Here is a 21,439-nt window from a genome sequence, read left to right as displayed (position 1 = left end):
CCATACATGTACAGTATGTGTAGTCACAGCACAGAGTACAGCACTCAAAAGTTACAGTAGAGAGCAGTCTGACCCCTACTGTACCTTTTTTCCTCCCTGAAGTTTCTGATACAGTTTTTCTTGATTGTTTACACACATTTTCTGAAAGCATGCCTCATATTCTCAGAACTCTACACACAAATCAAAAAACACACACACAATGGGCAAAACCCCTCAATTCTCCTGCAAAATGAAACTTTACATTCAAAACAATGTTATTTCTTCTCAAAATGGTATTTTGTTTTCAAATGACACACACAAACCATCATATGAATAGACATTTATAAGAACCAGTTGAACACTGATGTGTTCAGTGTAAAACACTATGATGAATGGAAAACACTTCTTCTCCATCCATCATAATGACTTAGGTATTTTCTTGTTCAGTGTTACACTTACTACAGACAGTACATACATAAATGTTGTAAAATATCTGAGAATATTGTTTTTATACTCAGAACACACAAATACACGGTAACAAATACATTTTATTGTTCCCACAAAAACAATGTACACAGTGTACATCCCAACCAATTAAAAAGTTGTACATAGAGTTGTCTACATACAAAACAACAGAAGAATTGCCTGTGTACATTTACAGTAAAAAATGTTGGCATCCATTGCCCCATTGAAGAGCTGACCTGTTGCTCTTTTATGCTAAAGCTCTGATTGTTAATTGTAAAACTGTGTGACGGGTGTTTGCCCATATGAAGAGTCAGTGTGCATATTTGAATGGCAGTGTGTTCCTTGTGAAAACAAGAGATTTTCTGCATGAAAATTGTGCCATAAGCAGAGAATTGTGTGTAGTGTTTTGAAAATGGTTTTAGAACTGCAATTTGAGTGTAAAGCAGGAATTGTCCTTGTAGTTTCGCAGAATTGGTTCAGGGGGTTCGTGAATGCGTTACATGTTGTGCTCATTGTGTCTCAAGTACCAGTATTTGTGTGTAAACAATTGAGAAAAACTGTAATGGAAGCGACGGTGAAGTGACTCTCAAGTTTGGCTGTACTCGTCGCCCAGCCTCCTTAGTCATAGCCTACCATGGACAAGAACATGGTCAACTAAAAAGGCACAAATCTCATCTGAGACTGCTTGTCTTTTTGCCCTCCCCCTTCTCCTCCCCCTCTCATCTTATCCCTTTCATCGATATATTGAAGGTTCTCGATTGCTGTGTGACCAGTTTTGACTCTTTGTGTTTCCTCCTGGGTGATTGTGTGCTAATTGAGCTGAAGCTGTGCTGAATGCTAGTGCTTTCTAAATTACAACATTGTGTACGGCAATGATAAATGAAGGGATATGTGTGTAAAGTTTTGCAGTGAAAGTTCAAGAAATCTTACTCATGTGTCAAAACTGGGGAATAGTGTTTATAGTTTGGGGAAAAGGGTGTGCTTTTTGATGAATGGTGTTATGGTTTTGAAATTTTAGGGTTAGGGTTAGTGTTTCAGCAATCGAGTAAAACTGTAACATGCCTTAACACACCTTAGATACACATTACTTATTATACTAGATCGATCTTGTTTAATTACAAGCCAGGTTGGTTTGAAAATAAGTAAAAAGACATGCATTAAAGTAATGAATTAATAATGCAGTGTGATGTTAAATTAAAAAAAATTCCACATATAAATACGTGATGTTTTTTTTCTCCAGCTATTGACTTTTATCAACCATAAAAATATAAAATCTTATTTTTCAATAATAATGGATGAAAAAGAAAAAAACATAAAATGCTCATCTTTGGAAATACTTTATTTCTTGTCTTTTACAACAATACTACTGAAAATACACCAAATGCATATTTGTCAAACAAGCCATAAGGCTGTATTTAAAAAACACTGGACTGTGAGGTTAAGTTCACTTGAAAAGCTCCAGCAGAAAAGAGAATCAAGTCATCTGTAATAATATACAATAAAGAATAATCATAACAAAAAAACAGTGTATTTTTCTGTTACATACTATAATGCATCTGTGCAGTAATATAAAATTACACAACAGTTATATCCTACAGTATAATACACTCAATCAAATAGCGATCCATAGGCAGCCTCTGAAAAAAAAAATGACATAGACAGACACAGACACTGCTGCTGCACCGCAGAATAAGTAAATGTGGAGAAATGCAAGTAATCAAGAATGAGTTTTTACATCATGGCCTAAATGTGATGATAAAGGAATGGTCATGAGGTCACCAAAGTCATCATGTGCTTACAAGATTTCATGGCAATCTGCACAATTAGACAATATCAAATACAATGTCAAATTTTACATTCTGGTCTAATGGTTGTGCTACAGGGAATGTCATGAGGTCAACAAAAATGACATGATTCATTGCTCAGCAAAATACAAAAATTGGTTCATAACATTTGTTGTATGCAAGTCAAAAGTTTGGCCTGATGTTGGTGCAAAAGGAAAGGTCACAGGGTCACCACAATCAAGGGGAGTCTCTCTTAAAAGAGTATGAATACACTACCCAAATATCATGTGAGCCCAGTAATTACATCTGGTAATATCATACATGCTAAGTTGACATTTTTGGCTAAGATTGGTGCACCTATACTGGTAGGTTTGTGCATCTTCATTGAACTGTGCAATGTGCTTACTAAATTTAGGACATACTAGCTTTGGGACATACTACTTTGTCATCTTAATGGACAGATCTGTCGCGTGCATCATGTCACCGTTAACTGCCCTGTCAATCATCTTGTTAAAATTCTCCATTCAATCTAATTTTATTTTCTACCGTTTCGGAGAGAAATGTAGTTGCACGTTGATCTGCCAGTCGTGGGTCTTTCATGCGGAGACTCTCCTCATGTGTTTGCAATTTGAATATAATGATGTAAAAGTTAATGGCTAAAACGTATCTTTACAAAAGTCCACAATGCATCTGCAGATGCAATATAATGTAGACAACACTGAATAAATACATTTTCGTCAGGTTAGATACTGATAATTAATCACTCTAACCCCTTTATCTAAACCTCTCTACATAACCGCTGGATTCACGCGTCCTCCATGTCTGTAGTTTTTTAACACTTTTCACTCGTGTTTGTAGTTCTAACCGAATCCTCGTCCAACGCGCGATGGGTTGTGGGCAATATTAGCCGTTATAGTGTGCATCGATCTGCACTTCGGATTCTGACCGGAAATAGTAGACCATCCGGGTATATTTGGAACACTCATTTCAACGATTTGGGACGTACTAATTCTATTTTCGAATGCTATTTAGGATGGATAGTATGCGAATTGGGACGCACCTACAGTTTGAATTTTCAACAAGATATAATGCACACAGATTTTGATGAGGTAAATCAGCATACTAATAATACACAGATATAGGGCAAGTCCATTTCCTTCAACACAGTCCTTCGTTCAGCTTCCATCTGGGGAAATACAGAAAACAATAATAAGAGGCTGAATTTCAGCTGTTTTAGCATAAATAAAATACACAAATAAATTACTAAGAATAACAGTATTAGGGGGTTATTCCAAAAACTAACAAACATACATATTAATAAATAAATAAATGACCTAAATTGTGTTTTCCTCTTCATCCTCACTGGTGTCTGGACTACTGAGGCCACTTTGATCTTCCTCTTCAACATGTAGAAGGACAGAGGCCTCAGGACCTAAGGCAGTCTTATACTGTTGGAGGACCACTTGGAACCTTTCTGACACCTCTGACAGTCTTCTTCTTAAGAGACAGCAAAGTCCCTCATTTCCCTTGTCTACGTCTCAAAATACAAAAGAGATTACATTAAAGACAAACTATGTTAAGATTATTCAATAAGGCCAAAGAACTAACCTATTAAAATCTACATAGCAGGATGGTTGCCATTTTTATGTGTATCGCTGACATGGGACCAGGCTAGCTTCTGTATAAAACGACTTGAGGCAACATGACGGCTCACTGAGATGACTTTATGGAGGGAGGCCCAAAGCAGCATATAAGCGTTTTGTGCCCATGTCTGATAGCTGTTTTAAGTTAACAGTTTTCTTCTTCACTACAGTTATGCTGAAGTAACACATTGTGTTAGTTCCTGACCATCAAGGTTTTCTATGTTGACTGGAGGAAATAATAATAAGATTAATCTTGATGTTATGCTAACCCCATGTAACATATCAGGACACAAATTACAATGGTCAAAATTCTTTTGTTCATTTACGCTTTCAAGTAACAGCCATAATACAACATATCTGCACATCTTTCAAGCATCAATCTTTACAACCTTACTGACTTGTTACCATAGCTACAGTAACAATTGTAATCCCCATTTTATGTATATCCCAAAGGACCACGGCAAAGAGAGCCATAACCGTTCTACTCCATCCAAGTTCTGTGACTGATGTGTTTTTTTGTATGTTTTTTTTAAACACATTAGATGGACAGGGTTTTAATTAAACTTACCCTCCTCAGCCAACTTGTTCTTGAGAACCATTGCCAGGCTCTGCAACCACGTGCAGTGTTGTGCCATCTCCAACACCAAAACGCTTGTTTCCTCATGCAGTCGCCTTGTTAACATCACTTGGTCGTGCACTCGTTTCTTGATCGAAATATTTGCTAAGAATCAATAACAGTTACATGTATCCATGAGACAATCTTGCATAATCACTGCAAACATTGACTTTTTTTTAATCAAATCGATACATAAGAAAACTGAAAATACACCATTAAACTAAATTAATATTACAACACTCAATATGTAACATGCATGCCTTAGTTCAGTATACTCTATAAAGCAGAACTGTAAATAAATTCCTGTGAAGCATCTACAAACAGACATACCACTGCCATGAACCTCCCACGGCCATATTTGAGACACAGTACTCTCTCCAGTTAGGGAATGCTCCACCACAGCTACGTCAATGTTTGTTGCCGATTCTAGTACAAGATCATTGTATTTCTGTATCTCCTGAAGAAGGAGTTTTTTGTCTTCTGCCAGCTTCCTTCGAAGGCGATGGCGAAACTTGCTGCTGTCTAGAAAGACATGAAGTACAGAGGCAGAGGTTTTTGACAGAACTCTTCAACAATAAAAAAATTATAGCACCAAAAAATTGAAAAGCAAAGCTGCAGTTATTGAAAACATAATGAAATACAGTATGTGAAAATTATAATGTAGACTGACATGGGAAACAAATTGTCCAAGGTGTAACATTTAGGGGGGAATCTATTTGCATGATTTTCATGATTGCCTGAAAATAATAATTGTGCATTAATTAATTTAGAATTGGCAGTTTTTTATCTAAATACGTTCCCCTTCCACGGAGGCCTCTATGTTGCACCTCCATGTTCCTACAGTAGCCCACAACGGACAAACAAACACTAGATAGTACCTCTCACATTTTCTCGTCGGCTACCGTAGCTTGGAAAGATAGAGGTGAGGGAAGCTGGTTGCAATCGTCAAACCTCACTGATAGATGCCACTAATTCCTACCACTAAATCCTACAGACTGGTCATTTAAAGAACAGAATTCAACGATTGAGCTGAACTGTGCTACTACACTTATTTGCTAATTCCATGTTGGTGGAGTAGGATGCATACAGTAGCCTGAACTTATCAACCTATTATATTATATTATATAGTTATACCATTCTGACGGTAGAGGGTTCGCTTCCGGTGCCTCACACTAAGGTAGAGCCCCTCAATTGACTGCTGAAGTCCTCTGTGTGTGGTGCCTTGACTGGCACGAGATGTATCAGGTGTCTCTGTAGAAGATATAACGAAAGCAAATTCACTGTTAAAACAACACAGAACCGTTTCTCTGCTTGAATTTCATGTAAAACCTTTTAATCAAACTTATTTAAACTTTGTATGTGCACTTCCTGCAGGAAACTGGAATATACTAATAAACCTGACATCATAAATGTGGCATCACATTAGATGATGATCAACCTACTATTTTTTGCTGCTCTTTAATATCAAACATAAAATTTAGATTGTAGAAAGGGATGTTTGTTGTTTCTTTTATCTGGTCATGCTTACCACCAGCTGCCCATTCCTTTACATCAGATAGCCACTGTGACACCACTTCATCTGTGCAATCTAGCTCTGTTTTTAGGTCAGCTAGCCTTGCAGTCTCATCATGGAGTCTCTGACAAGTCTGATGAACAGTGTTATACAATAATAAGGATTAAAACTTGATTAACAACAGGCCAAGTAAACACAACAAAAGGACACACAAAACAATTAATATGAGACTTACCTTCACATATCTTGTGGAAAGTGCCTGATGTAAAGAGATATTTTTTTTCTCGTTCCACCCCATTGCATGCAACGTAAGCATGTCCACCCGTGCTGTTGAAAGCAAATAATGAGGTTATGATGATCAATCTAAAAATTTTTTACAAGAATATTGCAAACTCCGGTCACCTGCTTTGGACATATATTTGGTCGTCAGGGCACAACGTGAGAGGTAGCTGTTCACTTGCTCCACCTCCTCACCAGCGGTAGTCCCTGCTCCTTCCTGGTTCCTGCCACTCCAATTAATCTGTTAGTAAAGGGTGGAAGAAATTCAATTTAATTTTATTTATATAGCCCAATATCACAAACCACAATTTGCATCAAAGGGCATTACATTCCATGCAAGAAATGGTTATGCAAAAACACAAGATAACATAGTGTAGCTTAACTTATATTTAATATTATTAATGTGCTTGTAAATATTACAAATGTACATAAGATGCCAAAATATTATACACACCTCACACTTAGTAGCATGGGCTCGAGCATGCATTACACTGAGAAAGGGTTTCATAGTGGTCAGTTCCTGAAGAGCAGGAAGGACACTAGCAACTTTCTCCAGGTATGGCCAGTATTTGCATGCCACGTCCATTGCGAAGAATTGTGCCTTGGCTGGCATGAGCTCCTTCTGAAGGTACAGAGGGTAGGCAAATATCTCCCCCCTGTACATATTAAGGGCTTTCAAAAGGAACCCATGGCGACACACAGCAACCTCCATCCCCTCTTCATCCAATTTTGAAGCCCTCCTTGAAGTTTCCCTCGCTGCTGTCCACTGGGAGTCCCCACATGTGCCTCTTCCCTGTGTCTATGAAACACAAAACAAACACGACAAATCAAATAAAAGCAATGGTGTCATTCAATATATGGCATTTTGATTTTGTAATTGATATGCAGGAGTAATTGAAGTGGGGGTTACGTTTATTATTGTAACAACTATTTTGTCAACTTGCATTTTTCACTGCTTTCTGTATGGTGTCGACAAATCTAGACACCGCGCTGTCTTCAGCCACAAAGAGCCCCTCAAAAAAGCCAGGATCATCAGAGCTGAGGAAGAAAGAAAAATAGAAAATCCATTCATGAAATATATGAAGTAAGAAAATAAATCAATAAAAAGACTGGAAGAAAGATCACCTTCCGTTTCGGCGAAAGCGATATAGCTTTCTGTTTCCATCTGCTGAAACAGCCAACATTTCTGGTGTGCAGGCTGGGCAGGTGAAAGGAGCACTACAGCAGAGCTGGTCTTCCTCAAATGATGCATACGAAAGCTCTAAGAAGCTACGCTGCAGTGCATCGCCGTTGATAGATCCAGACTGGAAAATATATAGAATGAAATAGTATTTTGATATTGTCTGCTTATGGAATTTTTTTTATAAAATGGTAATAACATTTACACTTACTCTTCCTCCACACTTAGTGCGATGTTCCAGCAGCTTTGCGAAGGCTTGTCTGGAGAATCCCGGAGAGATGATCTTGAGTTCCTGAAAGGAGCTCAAGAGGTCCAGTGTATAAAGTGTGGAATTGGTGACGGAGGCTGGCCAATATCCACTTCTTAGGAGGTCTTTAAAGTCAGGGGTCCACTGCTGCTGGCATGTTTGACATTCATACAATGGCTGATGCAAGTCAAAACGCCCTTGGAACAAAAAAAAATAATTAAAAATATAATACACATTTACCACATACTTAATTTTACAACACTTAGTTCATTATGCACATTGTGAATGGTTAAGAGACATTGCGCAAGTTCCTATAATCCCACATTTATATTTTCAAATTCACTAAATTCCACACTGCTGTGTTGATTGGACATCATGCTGGAAAGATGCTAGGACAAAAAAAAAAAAAAAAACATCTGTCTTTGTTTCAGTTAATAACATTACCATGTGCTATTCCATATTTCTGTCACTTCTGCAATTGTAAGCACAATGCCACAGCACAATAGTGTGAAAAACATCACATCTACAATATATATATATATATATATTTTTATTTTATTTTTTTTACCATTGATGGTAATTAAAATCACTGGTTTGCCTGGTAACACAGTGAAGTTTGTGCCTCCACAGGAGCAGTCTGGCACCTTCACAGTTGGCAAAATGCAAGCTGGCAAAAAGAAGGAAAACCAATCATTTAGATTATCTGTAACTGTCTGCAGACACACATTGAACAGCAAAATTAAAGCTTTCGTGAGAACGTACCTTGCTCATGGGTGCAATATCCATCCTCCCCTTTAATGATGCATGTGGTCGGAGGAATGGCTTCAAAAAAACCACGAATCATGCATTCCCTGTTGTGGAGTGGATGTTTTTTGTGATGCAATACATCACAGTCCCCACAGAACCACTCCTCAGGAAGACACTCCCTGCACCTAAGGAGAAAATTATATATATAAAATTAATATTATAATATAATACATTATTATATGTTATATGAATAACTCATATAAAGTACTGTACACTCTATTTAAGCTATTTACCTTTTACTAGGTTTGATTTTATTGTATAGGATTGCATAGTGCCTCAGTGTTTAGCACTGTCACCTCACAGCAAGAAGGTCCTAGATGTACTTTTCTCATTAATGTGTTTTTCATCTGGGTATCTAAGTCTTCTCCCATCCCAAAAGACATGCATCTTAGCCTATAAAGCAGGGCACTCTGCAAACCTACCCTGGGTAATTGAAGTTTGATATTAATGAAAACCAACCTAATAACAGCAGGCTCGTTGCAAAGGCAACACAGGGGATGACCAACAGCCTCTATTGAAATAAGGCATTTTAGGTGGTATGGTCTTGCTTCTTTCCAGCGCTCAGAGGCTTTCTGCTGCCGAAAAGACCATGATGATGCAGAGCTACTTTGAGGCTGAGCAGCAGAAGGACATGACGCCAAAATATCAGAGAGCCTCTCCATATTTTTTTCTGTAAAGAAAATCCAAAAATAAAGCGGTAAGGGATAATTTAGATAAGGAACAATTAAAAGTCAACTGATCAGTATTAGAATGAACACTTTTTTTATACTGTGCAAGCTTAAATTAATCACTGTGAATTACCAAATTCCCCTTGAGGATTTAGTTTTGTTGAGATTGCAGTAAGTGGAACCTCCACACTGGATGACAGGGAGCCCTCAACCGTGGGGTATGTGGCTGTAAAACAGCACATAGAAGAATAAGAACAAGTTAGGCTATCACACTCTATTCTTGTTCTTCTTTTCAAACTATATACTAAACAATTTATGAAATCAGACATATTTTTGTTAAGTACTTGGTAGTGTCTTCTACAATAGTGTCACTAATGTTTTTTTAGTTATTTGAATATCTTAAACTCTCAATAAACAATTACAGTGTTCTAATTTGAGTTGGTCCAACATTATCATTGTAAATTCCTCCTACAAATGTCAAATAATTCAGATATAACCTGTAGCGGAGGCATGGCGTCGCCCTCCTCGCCTCCCCCTCGGCTTACCACGTCCTACAGAGTCCCTTTTAGAGGTGTGTGGAGGGTCTCGTACACGTTTCCTCTCATCAGCTGCTCTCTGTGTATTGGAGTGAATATTTCTTGTAAGACTGATGTTGATAAAAGTACGGTAACCAAAAGGCAGGTAACTTGTGAAAGGAAAACACAACATAGTGTGTTAGTAAGGTGTTGAACAGCTTAAATGAGCCTTGGAATAGATTCTCCAAGTCTCTGTAACTCAGAGGGATGGAACTGCATATACTACTATTATTATTATTATATTCCCTTATTAACACGTCACAGAACATGGCAGGATGCATCATGCAATATACCTGTATAAAATCTTCTGCACTCATCATTCTTACATATTCCTCATCACGTTTTACTTTAATTTATGTTTGTTTTTATAAAATGATTGAGGTGTACAAAAACTCTAACCTTGGCTTCAGCTAGAATGTGTTCATGTTTCAGCTCCAGAGCCATGCGTCTCCCCTCTTGGTAGTGGGGATCCTTTGAATCAAGTTTATGCTTGGTGGCCATTGCAATGCAGTCAGATACAGACAGACAGTCAGATACAGACAGACAGTCAGATACAGACAGACAGACAGACAGTCAGATACAAACAGACAGACTGACAAAGATGGGTAAGACAGACAAGTAGTGCTAGACAAAGACAGACAGGGAGGAAAGAAAGAGCAATAGATAAAGACTGTGAGATAGATAAAGATTGAGGATGAAAGAGAGGATGTAAGATATAGAAAATAATGAAGAGATAGAGGTTGGCTCTTAAAAGTGCCTTTGGGTTTTGAAAATCAGGTTCGGATAGGTTCGACAGGTGATATGTTTGACAGGATCTGCATGGAGAACAACAGAAAATGTTAATTATGTAGTGTTGTTGATATAAGATTTAAAAAGTGTACCCTAATAGTGAGTGATTCCCATTTTCTTGTAAATGCTTAGGATAAATAAATACAGATTCACGTTGTTTCTATTTCCTGTGCTACTGTTAAAAGTCGCGTAAGTTAACATTTTTTTTTAAAGGCGCGTAACATGTGCCTGGGGTTCGCCATAAAGGCAGCGTTATGTGCAGTATAACGTTAGACCAAGTGATAATATTGTTATTACTAACACATTACAGTGACGTTGAGTGTGAACCACGATGATCGAGAGAAAATCACATCATCTAAATGTCCCCAATTACTATTCCCCCAATAAATTCTCAATAAGCAGTTACACGTCCAAAATATATGTGGACTACATCATGTGGACATGATATATATATCACAACATGTTTTTTTTATGTGGAAATAGGCTAACGTTACTCATAATTTTATTTTGTATATATACATCTACAGCTATATATCTAGGCTTAGAACATGTTTTTTTTTTTTTTAACTCGTAATTTTCTTCATTTTGGACGTGTAAATAATGCTTATGAATTCATCTTGCTTATTAGACTGTTGTAAGCGACTTACCGTGGTGGAATCGCGCTGGGCAATGGTTTCTGCGATGGTCGCACACAGTGACGTGTTGCACAAAATTGCGCCAAAATATCAATCATAATTAAAAGTACAGTCTTAATATTTTATATCCGTGCTCAATTTTAAAGGGGTCAGCATAAATGTCCAAGTGAAGGAAAAACGAGTATGTAGCCATTACATTTAAACACATATCACTTCCCAGAATACATCCATCTCTTTGCGAAAGGATATGTCCATATAAAGTAATATAAACATTTCTGCAGTAGGCTATATAATTAATTTATTACAACTGCATAAACAGTATTGAGATGAAAGTTCTATAAAAGTAGGCTATTCTTTTTTTCTTTTTTCTTTTTTGGGGCGCAGAAAAAAAAGAAAAGTAGGCTCACTATAAGCCATTGCAATTTGAAATAACATCGACAATTATAAAATATCCCACAATAAATTAAGGCATGTTTTAAGCCTACAGCAAATATGCAGTCCTGCAATTATGTCGTTTTAATGTAGTCCACAATAATATAAAAAAGAGGAAAAATCGTGATATTACCGATTTAGAAAAGGGTTTCAGCTAGCTACCCTCAACGTCGGCTTATGGACGTGAGGGGGAAATTACCACAATATGTGATCGAAAATTATAAAATATCCCACCTAAATGAAGGAATGTTTTAAGCAAATAGAAAATATACCGTCTTGTAATTATGTAATTTTAATGTAGCCCAAAATTATATAAAAAGAGAGGAAAAAGAGTTAGGTTTAGGAAAATAATAAAAGTTCAAAATTCAAAGATGAGTGATTTGCACTCAAATCTATCGGACGACCCTCTCCGTTGTCAAGTGACGAATAGGGGGTACCCTCAACGTCGGCTTTGGACGTGAGGGGGAAATGACCAAACGGCATAGCCTATGCTGAGCCTATGTGACGAATAGGGGTGAGACCATGTTGCAAAGAAAGACGTGGTGCAGGCACGAAAAATACGTCCCTTTGAAATACATTAGATTGAAAGTCGTGCTGAGTGACACGAAAAAAAGAAGGAAATTCGTGCCTAGGGACACGAATCAATAGATTCATGTTGAGTAGCCTATACCGAATATAAAGTAATAAAAACGAGAATTAAAATCACCTGATTAAATGTTGTGTAATGTAGCCCTTAAAGTCTGCAAAATTAATAACAATTGAGAAAAAACTATAGCCTACTGTGCTCTCGAAAGAAAAACGTGGTGCAAGCACGAAAAATATGTCCCATTGAAATACATTAGATTGAAAGTCGTGCTGAGTGACACGAAAAAAGGAAGGAAATTCGTGCCTATGGACACGAATCAATTTGTGCTGAGTAGCGTACCGAATACAATACAACGAGGATTAAAATCTCCTGATTAAATGTTGAGTAATGTAGCCCTTAAAGTTTGCAAAAGGAATAGCCAAACATTTGAGAAAAAAACAATAGTGTGCTCTCGAAAGAAAGACGTGGTGCATACGCCCCATTGAAATACATTAGATTGAAAGTCGTGCTGAGTGACACGAAAAAAAGAAGGAAATTCGTGCCCATAGACACGAATCAATTTGTTTTTGAGTAACCTACCGAATACAATACAGAGATGATTAAAACCACCTGATTAAATGTTGTGTAATGTAGCCCTTAAAGTCTGCAAAATAATAACAATTGAGAAAAAACAATACTGTGCTCTCGAAAGAAAAACGTGGTGCAAGCACGAAAAATACGTCCAATTGAAATACATTAGATTGAAAGTCGTGCTGAGTGACACGAAAAAAGGAAGGAAATTCGTGCCTATGGACACGAATAAATTCGTGTTGAGTAGCCTACCGAATACAATACAACGAGGATTAAAATCTCCTGATTAAATGTTGAGTAATGTAGCCCTTTAAGTTTGCAAAAGGAATAGCCCAACATTTGAGAAAAAACAATTGTGTGTTCCCGAAAGAAAGACGTGCAAGCACGAAAAATACGTCCCATTGAAATACATTGAATGTCGTGCTGGGTGACACGAAAAAAAGAAGGATATTTGTGCCCTTGGACACGAATAAATAGATTAATGTTGAGTAGCCAACCGAATATAAAGCAATAAAAACGACGATTAAAATCTCTTGATTAAATATTGAGTAATGTAGCTCTTAGCAAAATGAATTACAATTGAGAAAAAACAATACTGTGCTCTCGAAAGAAAAACGTGGTGCAGGCACGAAAAATACGTCCCATTGAAATACATTAGATTGAAAGTCGTGCTGAGTGACACGAAAAAATAGGGAAAATCGTGTCCACGAACACGAATCAATAGATTAAATTTCGTGACTATGTCACGAACTGCCGTGAGACTGGGTTGGCATGTCCTGCAATTATGGGTACGTCACTGCGTGAGTAACCAATTAACTACTACTGATTGGTGGAAATTATTCCGGATTTACAAGCAACACTCTATATCTTAGAAAAGAACATAATCAAAGAACGTAACGAACATCCACCTTGTTTTACAATGCTTGACAGTGGCTCAGGAAACCGGATCCTCAAATACATCCATATTAATATCGGTTCAGTTAGCCGGCATTGAGGATAATTGGCGTAAGTAGATAAAAGGGCCAGGCTGGCTGCTAACGCCCTCATAACTGCAGATGTTACTGAGCTGATTCAATCAGAGCTCTAACAGATGTTTTCGACTGCCCCCTTTCATTACATCCCAGCATGTGTGGTGCGCAAATCAAAGATTATTCGAGGAATTAGGATATGAAAAGCACGTTAGCTCAATTAAGGAAATTAAATAGTGTACATTAGACGTGGCTTGTTCTAGCAGTGGCACACATTAGGGCAACGAGAGTAGGGAGTAATAGAATCAAGTGAATCGTTCTCTAATTGAAATGCACTTAAAAAGGATCATGCTGACAAATGCGATTGTATCGAGGCAGTAGCGCGCATATACACACACTTAAATGTAAACACACGTAGAGACACACAGCTCCCATCCTCCCCCTCATTAAATCGGATCAAATTGAAATAGCGAGGGTCCTGACAGCAGAGCTGATAGAATCTGCAGGCAACGGCGCGTTCACTGAAACAGGTAATCAATTTAGAGCGAGCTCATCACCACCCTCAGAGGCCCCTTTTAAGAACACTTAAAGATCAGGAGAAATTAAAGGGGGACAGATAAGCAGGAATCATGGCCTTATCATCAGCTACGCTATGGGAGAAAAATTACTTCCTGTGAGGAGCGAAAAAAGAGAGGCCTCTGTGGCCCATAAACACAGGCTTAAAACAAGCGAATGCAGAAAATCAGCAGATGATGCCATGGGATGCACTTTAGACAGTTAAGAAATTAAATTTCCAAAATTCATTCTGAAAATTAGGGACGCACAACATATCGGTTCCATATTGGTTATTTTTTTTTTTTTTTTTTACATTTAGATTACCTCTGCTGTCATCTAACACTCACTAGAAAATACAAATAACATAACACTGTTAAAGTGATAAATTATAATTCTGTCATCAGTTCTTCCATATCGTTCCAAACCTGTATGTTCTGCAGAACATCAATGGTATTTGAAAGAATCTTGGTAAACAAACCATTTTGGTTGTCTTCCACTGAATGGACAGAAAAACAAACACTGAAACATGTATGCACATGCACAGACGACAGACAGACATACAGATTTGGAACAACTTGAGGGTGAGTAAATGGCGACAATTTTCAGTTTTAGGAAAACTTTCCCTTTGAATGTAAGCTTTTGCAAATCTCATAGTGGATATCCATTTTTCCATATTGTACATTTTGTTGTCACGATACCCTATCTTGTAGCATTTAAAATCCTTATTTTTTATTTTTTTGTTACTGTTGTAGTGAATTTCAATATTGGTGCATACCAACAGAAATGAAAAGGTGCATTGACATTTCTTGTGCTTCCCTCTGATTCCCTCCATTTATGAAATGAACAGTCAAAAAGACAGTGTGTTGATAAATCACCTTGTGGAACAAAGAATCTATTCGATGTTATTGGGTGCTCTTCCCTGATCTTTTCCACTGCTTCATTCCAGACCTGCGAGTGCAACTCCAAGGAGACTTGAACATCTCAATCAGCTGGATTACACATGATAGATCCTGAGGCTGGCACAGATGGAGTTCCAGAGTAAGCCAGAGCACTTCAACGCATGTCATTCACAGCTTGATATTTATTTATTTATGGTTATTATATTTTTCATTACTGCTGTATAAAGGAGATTTCCTTTCACACAAAAAAACCCCGAAATAAATCAAATTATGGAATTAAATTTTGTAGCACAGTCATATATCCTCAATGTTATATGTGCATCAGCTTTAATTGAGGCCTTGCATTAAAAAAAATAAGCATGGATGCACACCTCTGCTTACCACTAGAGGCGCTCTTCAGCCCACTGACATTTCCTAAAAACAAACACAGCATGTAACTACTACAGGATAAACATCATATATATGTATCTCAAACATGAGACTATCATTGTACAGAGTGTTTCTAAACACACATTGGATGTGCAGCAGAAAGCTTTCTATCTGTCTCTCCAAACCCCTCGACTCCAGCGTTGCCTTGTTTTATGCAGTGTGTGAGAGGGAGGTTTCCCACCAGATAGATAGTGCATAAAAACTGCCTGGGAATACTTCACCCAAAGTGCAGAAACTTCTTTCATTATGCATTAAATATGTTAAGATATTTAAGCACTTTGTAGGCGTTAGCGCTCAACGTCCTGTGGTGTCATTCTGTGGCTATGATGGCAGGGGTTTAGTAATGTCTGCATTAGAGACTTGTCTTCTTAAAGCTACAGAGATGTTAGGGCACATATGCTCTGTATTTTTGTGGGAATTATTGTCTGTGTGTGTGTGTGTGCGTGTGTGTGCGTGTCTCAACTCTACATATGCCACCCTCTCAGTGAGGAGTATTCTGAACATAATCCACAGATCAGAGCCAGTGAAGCAAGAGATTTGTGGGATATGTATACACACGACCTGTGGTTAGCTTGTTCCTGAGTGAAAAGAGAAGGCAAAGCCAGGAAAAACTGAGATGAAGATATTAAAGAGGTGTAATGGGTCTGTAAATGGAAAAGATTCAGATGTTTAGAGAGAGTTTAAACAAATGTACTTAAGTAGCTCTGAATAAAACTAAGGATGTCAACATAGCAAAACCATGCATTCAGAACTGAAGCATGAAAAATACCTGTTGATTAAATCAAATATAAATTTAAAAAATTGCCTTAACAGACTTGAATTTACTTTATATACCGTTTAAAAGTTCAGAGTCAGACAGATTTTTTATTTTTGAAAGAAGTGAATACTCATTCAGCAAGAATGCATTAAATTGATGGGTTTCCACATTTATAAGAAATGTTTATTGAGCATCAAATTAGCAAGAATGATTCTTAAGGATCATGTGACACTGAAGACTGTAATGAAGCTGAAAATACAATTTTGCCATCACATGAATAAATTATATTTTAAAATATATTCACAAAAAAACATTAAATTGTAATAATATTTGACAATATTATTGTTTTTACTGTATGTTTGAACAAATAAATGTAGCCTTGGTGAACTTCTTTCAAGAACTAAAAAAAAAAAATAATCAAATACCACTTTTCATGATTCCAATTAAACTTCCTGTGGGATGTGGCCAATTTAAAGTCATGAAGTTAAAGCGATTAAATTCTTCAATTCTTTATTTTACCCAACCTTAAAGAAGGGGTTGTCTCACATCCTCAAGCAGTCAGAACAGTAAACTGTTCAAAGAAAGAAAACACATATATAATGATCAGATAAATTAGGCCTTTCTGTCTGACTTGTATGCCTGTGTATGTGTGAACAGACATTGCTTGTGTTCGTTTATTTTCTCTCAGTCTGACTGAAGTAAAACATAGCCTTTAATGTATAATTTTGTGTGAACATGGAGTCTGAATGAGAACACCCACACCTACATGCTCAGCCTCAATTGAAGGTTGCAGGAAACCATGCGGCTGCTTTTAAAGGCAGAGGCGGACTTTTGAAATCAATATTCTCAACTTGTTTTTCTCTCACCAAATTAGAACCACCAGCTCACACCATAAGAGTAAAGAGAAAAAGGGAAGGGGGGGGGGGGTCGACACTGTCCAATAACGAACAAGCACTACCCATTTAATAACGGTTTTATTTTTGCATTTTCACACAATACTACATAAATGATCATTGTAGACAGAAAACAAGATATTACCCAACAAAATTACCAAGAGAATGGAGGCGAGACCTGAAATACATTACAGACTGTATCTAGACCCAGGGTTTTCAATAATGTATTCCGTATATTCCTCTCTATCACTAACTGAACTTCCTTTGTGTCTGGCTATGCATCTCTCTAAATCCAGCCACAACATGCCCAATTACACACATTTACCAATGTAGAACATGTAATTTACACAACCTTTCCAAACCACCCTAGACAAAAAGACACGCATAGAAATACTGACCATGTACAACTTAAAGCCTCAATTAAAGACATCAATATTGCATCTGCCCTGTTCTTCTGAGCCTCTCCTCCACCCATCCACACCCCACCTCCACCATGGTGCCTGATATATTTAATTGTTGGCCCAAAGCAGTGAGACAGACAGCTCTCTGTTTGCTCAATAATGGATGGCCTCTTCACTAACTAAATATGGAAGTTGGCACCTTTGCACTCAATGCCTGAGTCTTGCCCACGGTGAAATTGAAGGAAACCGGCTCAGCACACTCTCTCACTTCTGGGTAACGGAAGAAAGAAGAGCATTAATTGAAAAGCTCATAAGTGTAGGAGTTTTCCCGTTTCATTAACACTTTGCCACAAGGGAAAATCAAGGTTGTCTGCAAATGGCCAACGAATTAAAATTCCTCATAAGCTGGAGGTTCGAGAAAGGTTGTAATGGCTTTGATTCTGCTGCATTTCTTTACATTTATTTCATTACTTATGCCAGAGAGAACATATTAGTCTTCTGAACCTTAGTTTTTTCATTATTTTTTTATTATTTTTATCATGACATATTGGAAAAGCATTATACAATTTAACTGCTGAATGATTCTAATTTAGAAACCGTCTCTATCTCAACACCTTCAAACCAACCCATTTTCTCTTTTTTATTTTTATTTTTTCATGTTTTCTTTAGCTTTGCCAAGTTTACACACAAATGCAAAAGGGCTAGTTTCTAGAGTATTGGAATTATAATCGACAGATTTTCTTTCAGCATCCCAAAGAGATCATCTTCTGTCATTTCTTATCTGCATAACATTATTTAAAATTTAATGTGATTGCATTAGTCTATAGGCTCCCTTCCTCCACCTTCCCCTGCTCAACCACATCTACCTTCATGAGTGGGACAAATCAACCCACCCTTTTTATTCCACATTTAATTTCTTCCAATCCAATTTTCTCTCATAACCCTCTTCCCTATCTCTAAACTCACTCCACACCCCGAATTGCACCACCAAGCCAGCAAATACACTTTTTCAACACCATATTCATTACAGTGAATAATATAGCCCTTCTATAGCAATGTCACAGTTTTTTGTCTACACCTCATTTTTCTCACCATGATGGAGAAAATATTAGATCAACATAAGTTACAACCAAATCTTTTTTCTTCTTAGACATGTTCTTCATAGGTAATGATCATCCAGAGTTTCTACCTTCCACTTCTCTGGAGCATCAGATACCCTTTGTGTATGTAGATACTGTATGAACAAAATATATATATCGGTGTCCTTCTCCGGCGATAGGAGAATCGATACGCTGGGGCCAAATATCAAATATATAGATTTCCCTGCTCCCAGCTTCACTACTTCATGGCTCCTTGAGGAGGCCCTCAACACATGAATGAGGAAAACGTGAACATAAGTGAACTAGCCTAAGAAAAAGAGGTTTTTAACAGGATGGCGGACAGCAGTGTGAGTAAAATAATAGATGCCCCAGCCATGTTTAAGTCCAAAGTCTAAACCCACTTCGGCTTTTATGCCTTTGACAAACAAAATCCACAAACAGTAGGCTACGCGACAAGAACAGCCTGGTAAAAGTAAAGTGCACGGGTAATACCACAAACATGCAAAGCCACTTGCAACGCCATCACCCTGATCTCATTGAAAATGTTTAATTTACTTAAAATGTTCAATTTAATTTACGGACTGAAAAACTTTTTGGGCTGTTTTCTAACAGTTTGGACTTGAATAAAGAGAGAAAACCTGCACTTAACCTATTCACGGGCATTTTGTATTCATAGTTAGACAGATATCGTGATATATCATTATAGGAGTGTCTATCATATTGATTAACCGCAGAATTGCTGTATCATGATGATATCGGTATCATGAGCCATGTATAGTGTATCGTAGCTTGAGGTACCCTGTGATTCCCACCCCTAGTATGAACCTCATAGAGCAGCTGCCAAAGTGGATCATGATACACAACATGGTTTTCAGAAGTCGTTTCCTTCAGAAGGCTACACCTCAAAACATTTCCAAAGAACTGTATCTGCTCTTCAGCTGGGTGTGCACCCCATGGAGTCGAATGCCCCAGGACAAAATGTAAGCAGCCTGTTTACAACTGATATTAACATCCATCTCAGGCGACCTAATCATAGACAGCAATAAAGACAAGTTTAAATGGGTCTGGTGTGTCTTGTGATTCAATTAATCAAACTATGTTTGGTGGTTGTCAAATTGCTACATTGCTGGATCTCAGACAACAAAGAAGGACCAACCGTTCACTTAACTTGCCAAAATATGAGTTTTAAGTTTGCCGCATCCCTCAGCACTCTTTTGGACACTGACAGCTTGTCTGTGGTGTGGTGATAGATAAACCTCAGGAACAGAGGTATGCATCTTTACTTTTTCATACATTTTGATACATGTTTCCCTCCATCATAGTTTCTACAACCACCCATGCGGTCTAACAACAAACCATACATTACAGTCAAGAGAGAGCTTTTACTAAAAATTCACTAAAAACATGTTCATTTATGTTTGATCAAACATAAATTTGTCTGATATTTTCTCTTAATGACAAACTGGCATGAAGCTAATCAGGACAGGACATGAATTTAAACCATTCTTAGCATGGTGAATATCAATAACATGACCCCCCGGACACGACCGTCCCCACCACTCTCTAGAACAAAGTCATTTTTGTTTACATCTCACTCTTCTTGCATGGCATTTGAAATGCAACAAAGCACTGTGCGTTCTGTGGGCCAAGACTCGTACCCTGAGGAATGAGCCCTGGATATCGTTCCATTTGTCTGATAGGAGCGTGTCCTACTTAAGACCTGCAATGGGACTCAATTAGTCTGGAACAGAGAAGGGCTGATAATTAATTTATTAATAATTACAATTGGAGCAGGATGTTGTGATGAGAGAGCTGCTTTGTATGGGCTGGACTGACAGCGACAGAGATGAAAAGAACAAAGACACAGAGGAGACCAGAAAGAGGGAAGGAGACTCTGAAATCTGGAAGGACAGCGAATTGTCCATTTCTTATTGGCCAATTATATATGCATCATAGTTCAGAAAATTGTACACACATGAATATGCATGCATATCGTATAACAACATACATTTCAGGGTAAATGTGAATGTAGACCACTAAACGCAAATTATTCTATTCACTATATCAACTCAAAGGTCACTACAGCAAACTACAGGACGTTTTCTTGACTTTTAGCTCTCATTGAATTTCGCTCTCAATTTCTCTTCTACACATACGCAATCTTGCACTTTCTGTAGACGCAGCATCAACATCACATTAAAAATAAATTCATTCAAAGTCAATTTGCAGAATGTTTGGCGAAGCGGGCAACAATGCCGGATCAGTTCTGGGAATAATGTACACCCCCCACCCTCCCGAAGGCATTTCTTTTCTCTATCTCGTCTCTGTGATTAAAAATATAATGATGAACGCATTTTTTTTTTTTTTTCAGATGAATAACTTAAAGGAGTTGGCAGCAGATGAAATGAACAGCTGCATTTTTGTGTTGACGACATTTTGTGGTGAGCCGTATCACTCTCATGCTCAGTTAAACGTTCATGTGTTTTTTAGGTGTTTGCAGACAGGAGCCAGTGGGCGATTATCACTGTATGTGTTTGATCTCAAGGTTCTATTTCATCATGGCTGCCAAGTGTTGAAATGTCAACTTTTAATCAACACCAGTCACGTTGAGAAATCTGTCTTTATGACTACATACACGCTTAGATCACTTTAGATCTCACATGTAGATA

At 37.6% G+C, this 21,439-nt stretch overlaps 1 protein-coding gene across 2 annotated transcripts; it reads right to left on the bottom strand.

Moving 5' to 3' along the window:
• Nucleotides 1–1,765: 1,765 nt before the first annotated feature.
• On the bottom strand, nucleotides 1,766–12,662 carry LOC308680048 (uncharacterized protein). Of its 2 annotated transcripts, none has more exons than XM_081347936.1 (18): nucleotides 10,156–12,662; nucleotides 9,679–9,796; nucleotides 9,315–9,407; nucleotides 8,973–9,183; nucleotides 8,469–8,638; nucleotides 8,275–8,373; nucleotides 7,671–7,903; nucleotides 7,405–7,583; nucleotides 7,224–7,317; nucleotides 6,734–7,078; nucleotides 6,403–6,520; nucleotides 6,236–6,327; nucleotides 6,016–6,133; nucleotides 5,622–5,738; nucleotides 4,818–5,009; nucleotides 4,440–4,592; nucleotides 3,563–3,765; nucleotides 1,766–3,414 (listed from the first exon to the last, which is right to left on the bottom strand). In XM_081347936.1, exons 1-17 carry the CDS (start codon nucleotides 10,255–10,257, stop codon nucleotides 3,563–3,565), a joined length of 2,637 nt encoding a protein of 878 aa, XP_081204062.1. In that variant the 5' UTR covers nucleotides 10,258–12,662; the 3' UTR covers nucleotides 1,766–3,414. The 2 variants fall into 2 exon arrangements, with proteins under 2 accessions (XP_081204062.1, XP_081204063.1); XM_081347937.1 differs by having other exon boundaries at nucleotides 3,563–3,759.
• Nucleotides 12,663–21,439: the final 8,777 nt, after the last annotated feature.

This window comes from Scardinius erythrophthalmus (assembly GCF_964197995.2).
Source record: "Scardinius erythrophthalmus genome assembly, chromosome: 19".
NCBI classification, from domain to species: domain Eukaryota; kingdom Metazoa; phylum Chordata; class Actinopteri; order Cypriniformes; family Leuciscidae; genus Scardinius; species Scardinius erythrophthalmus.
The sequence above is the reverse complement of the archived record's forward strand: the minus strand, read 5'-3'. Positions and strand labels throughout refer to the sequence as shown.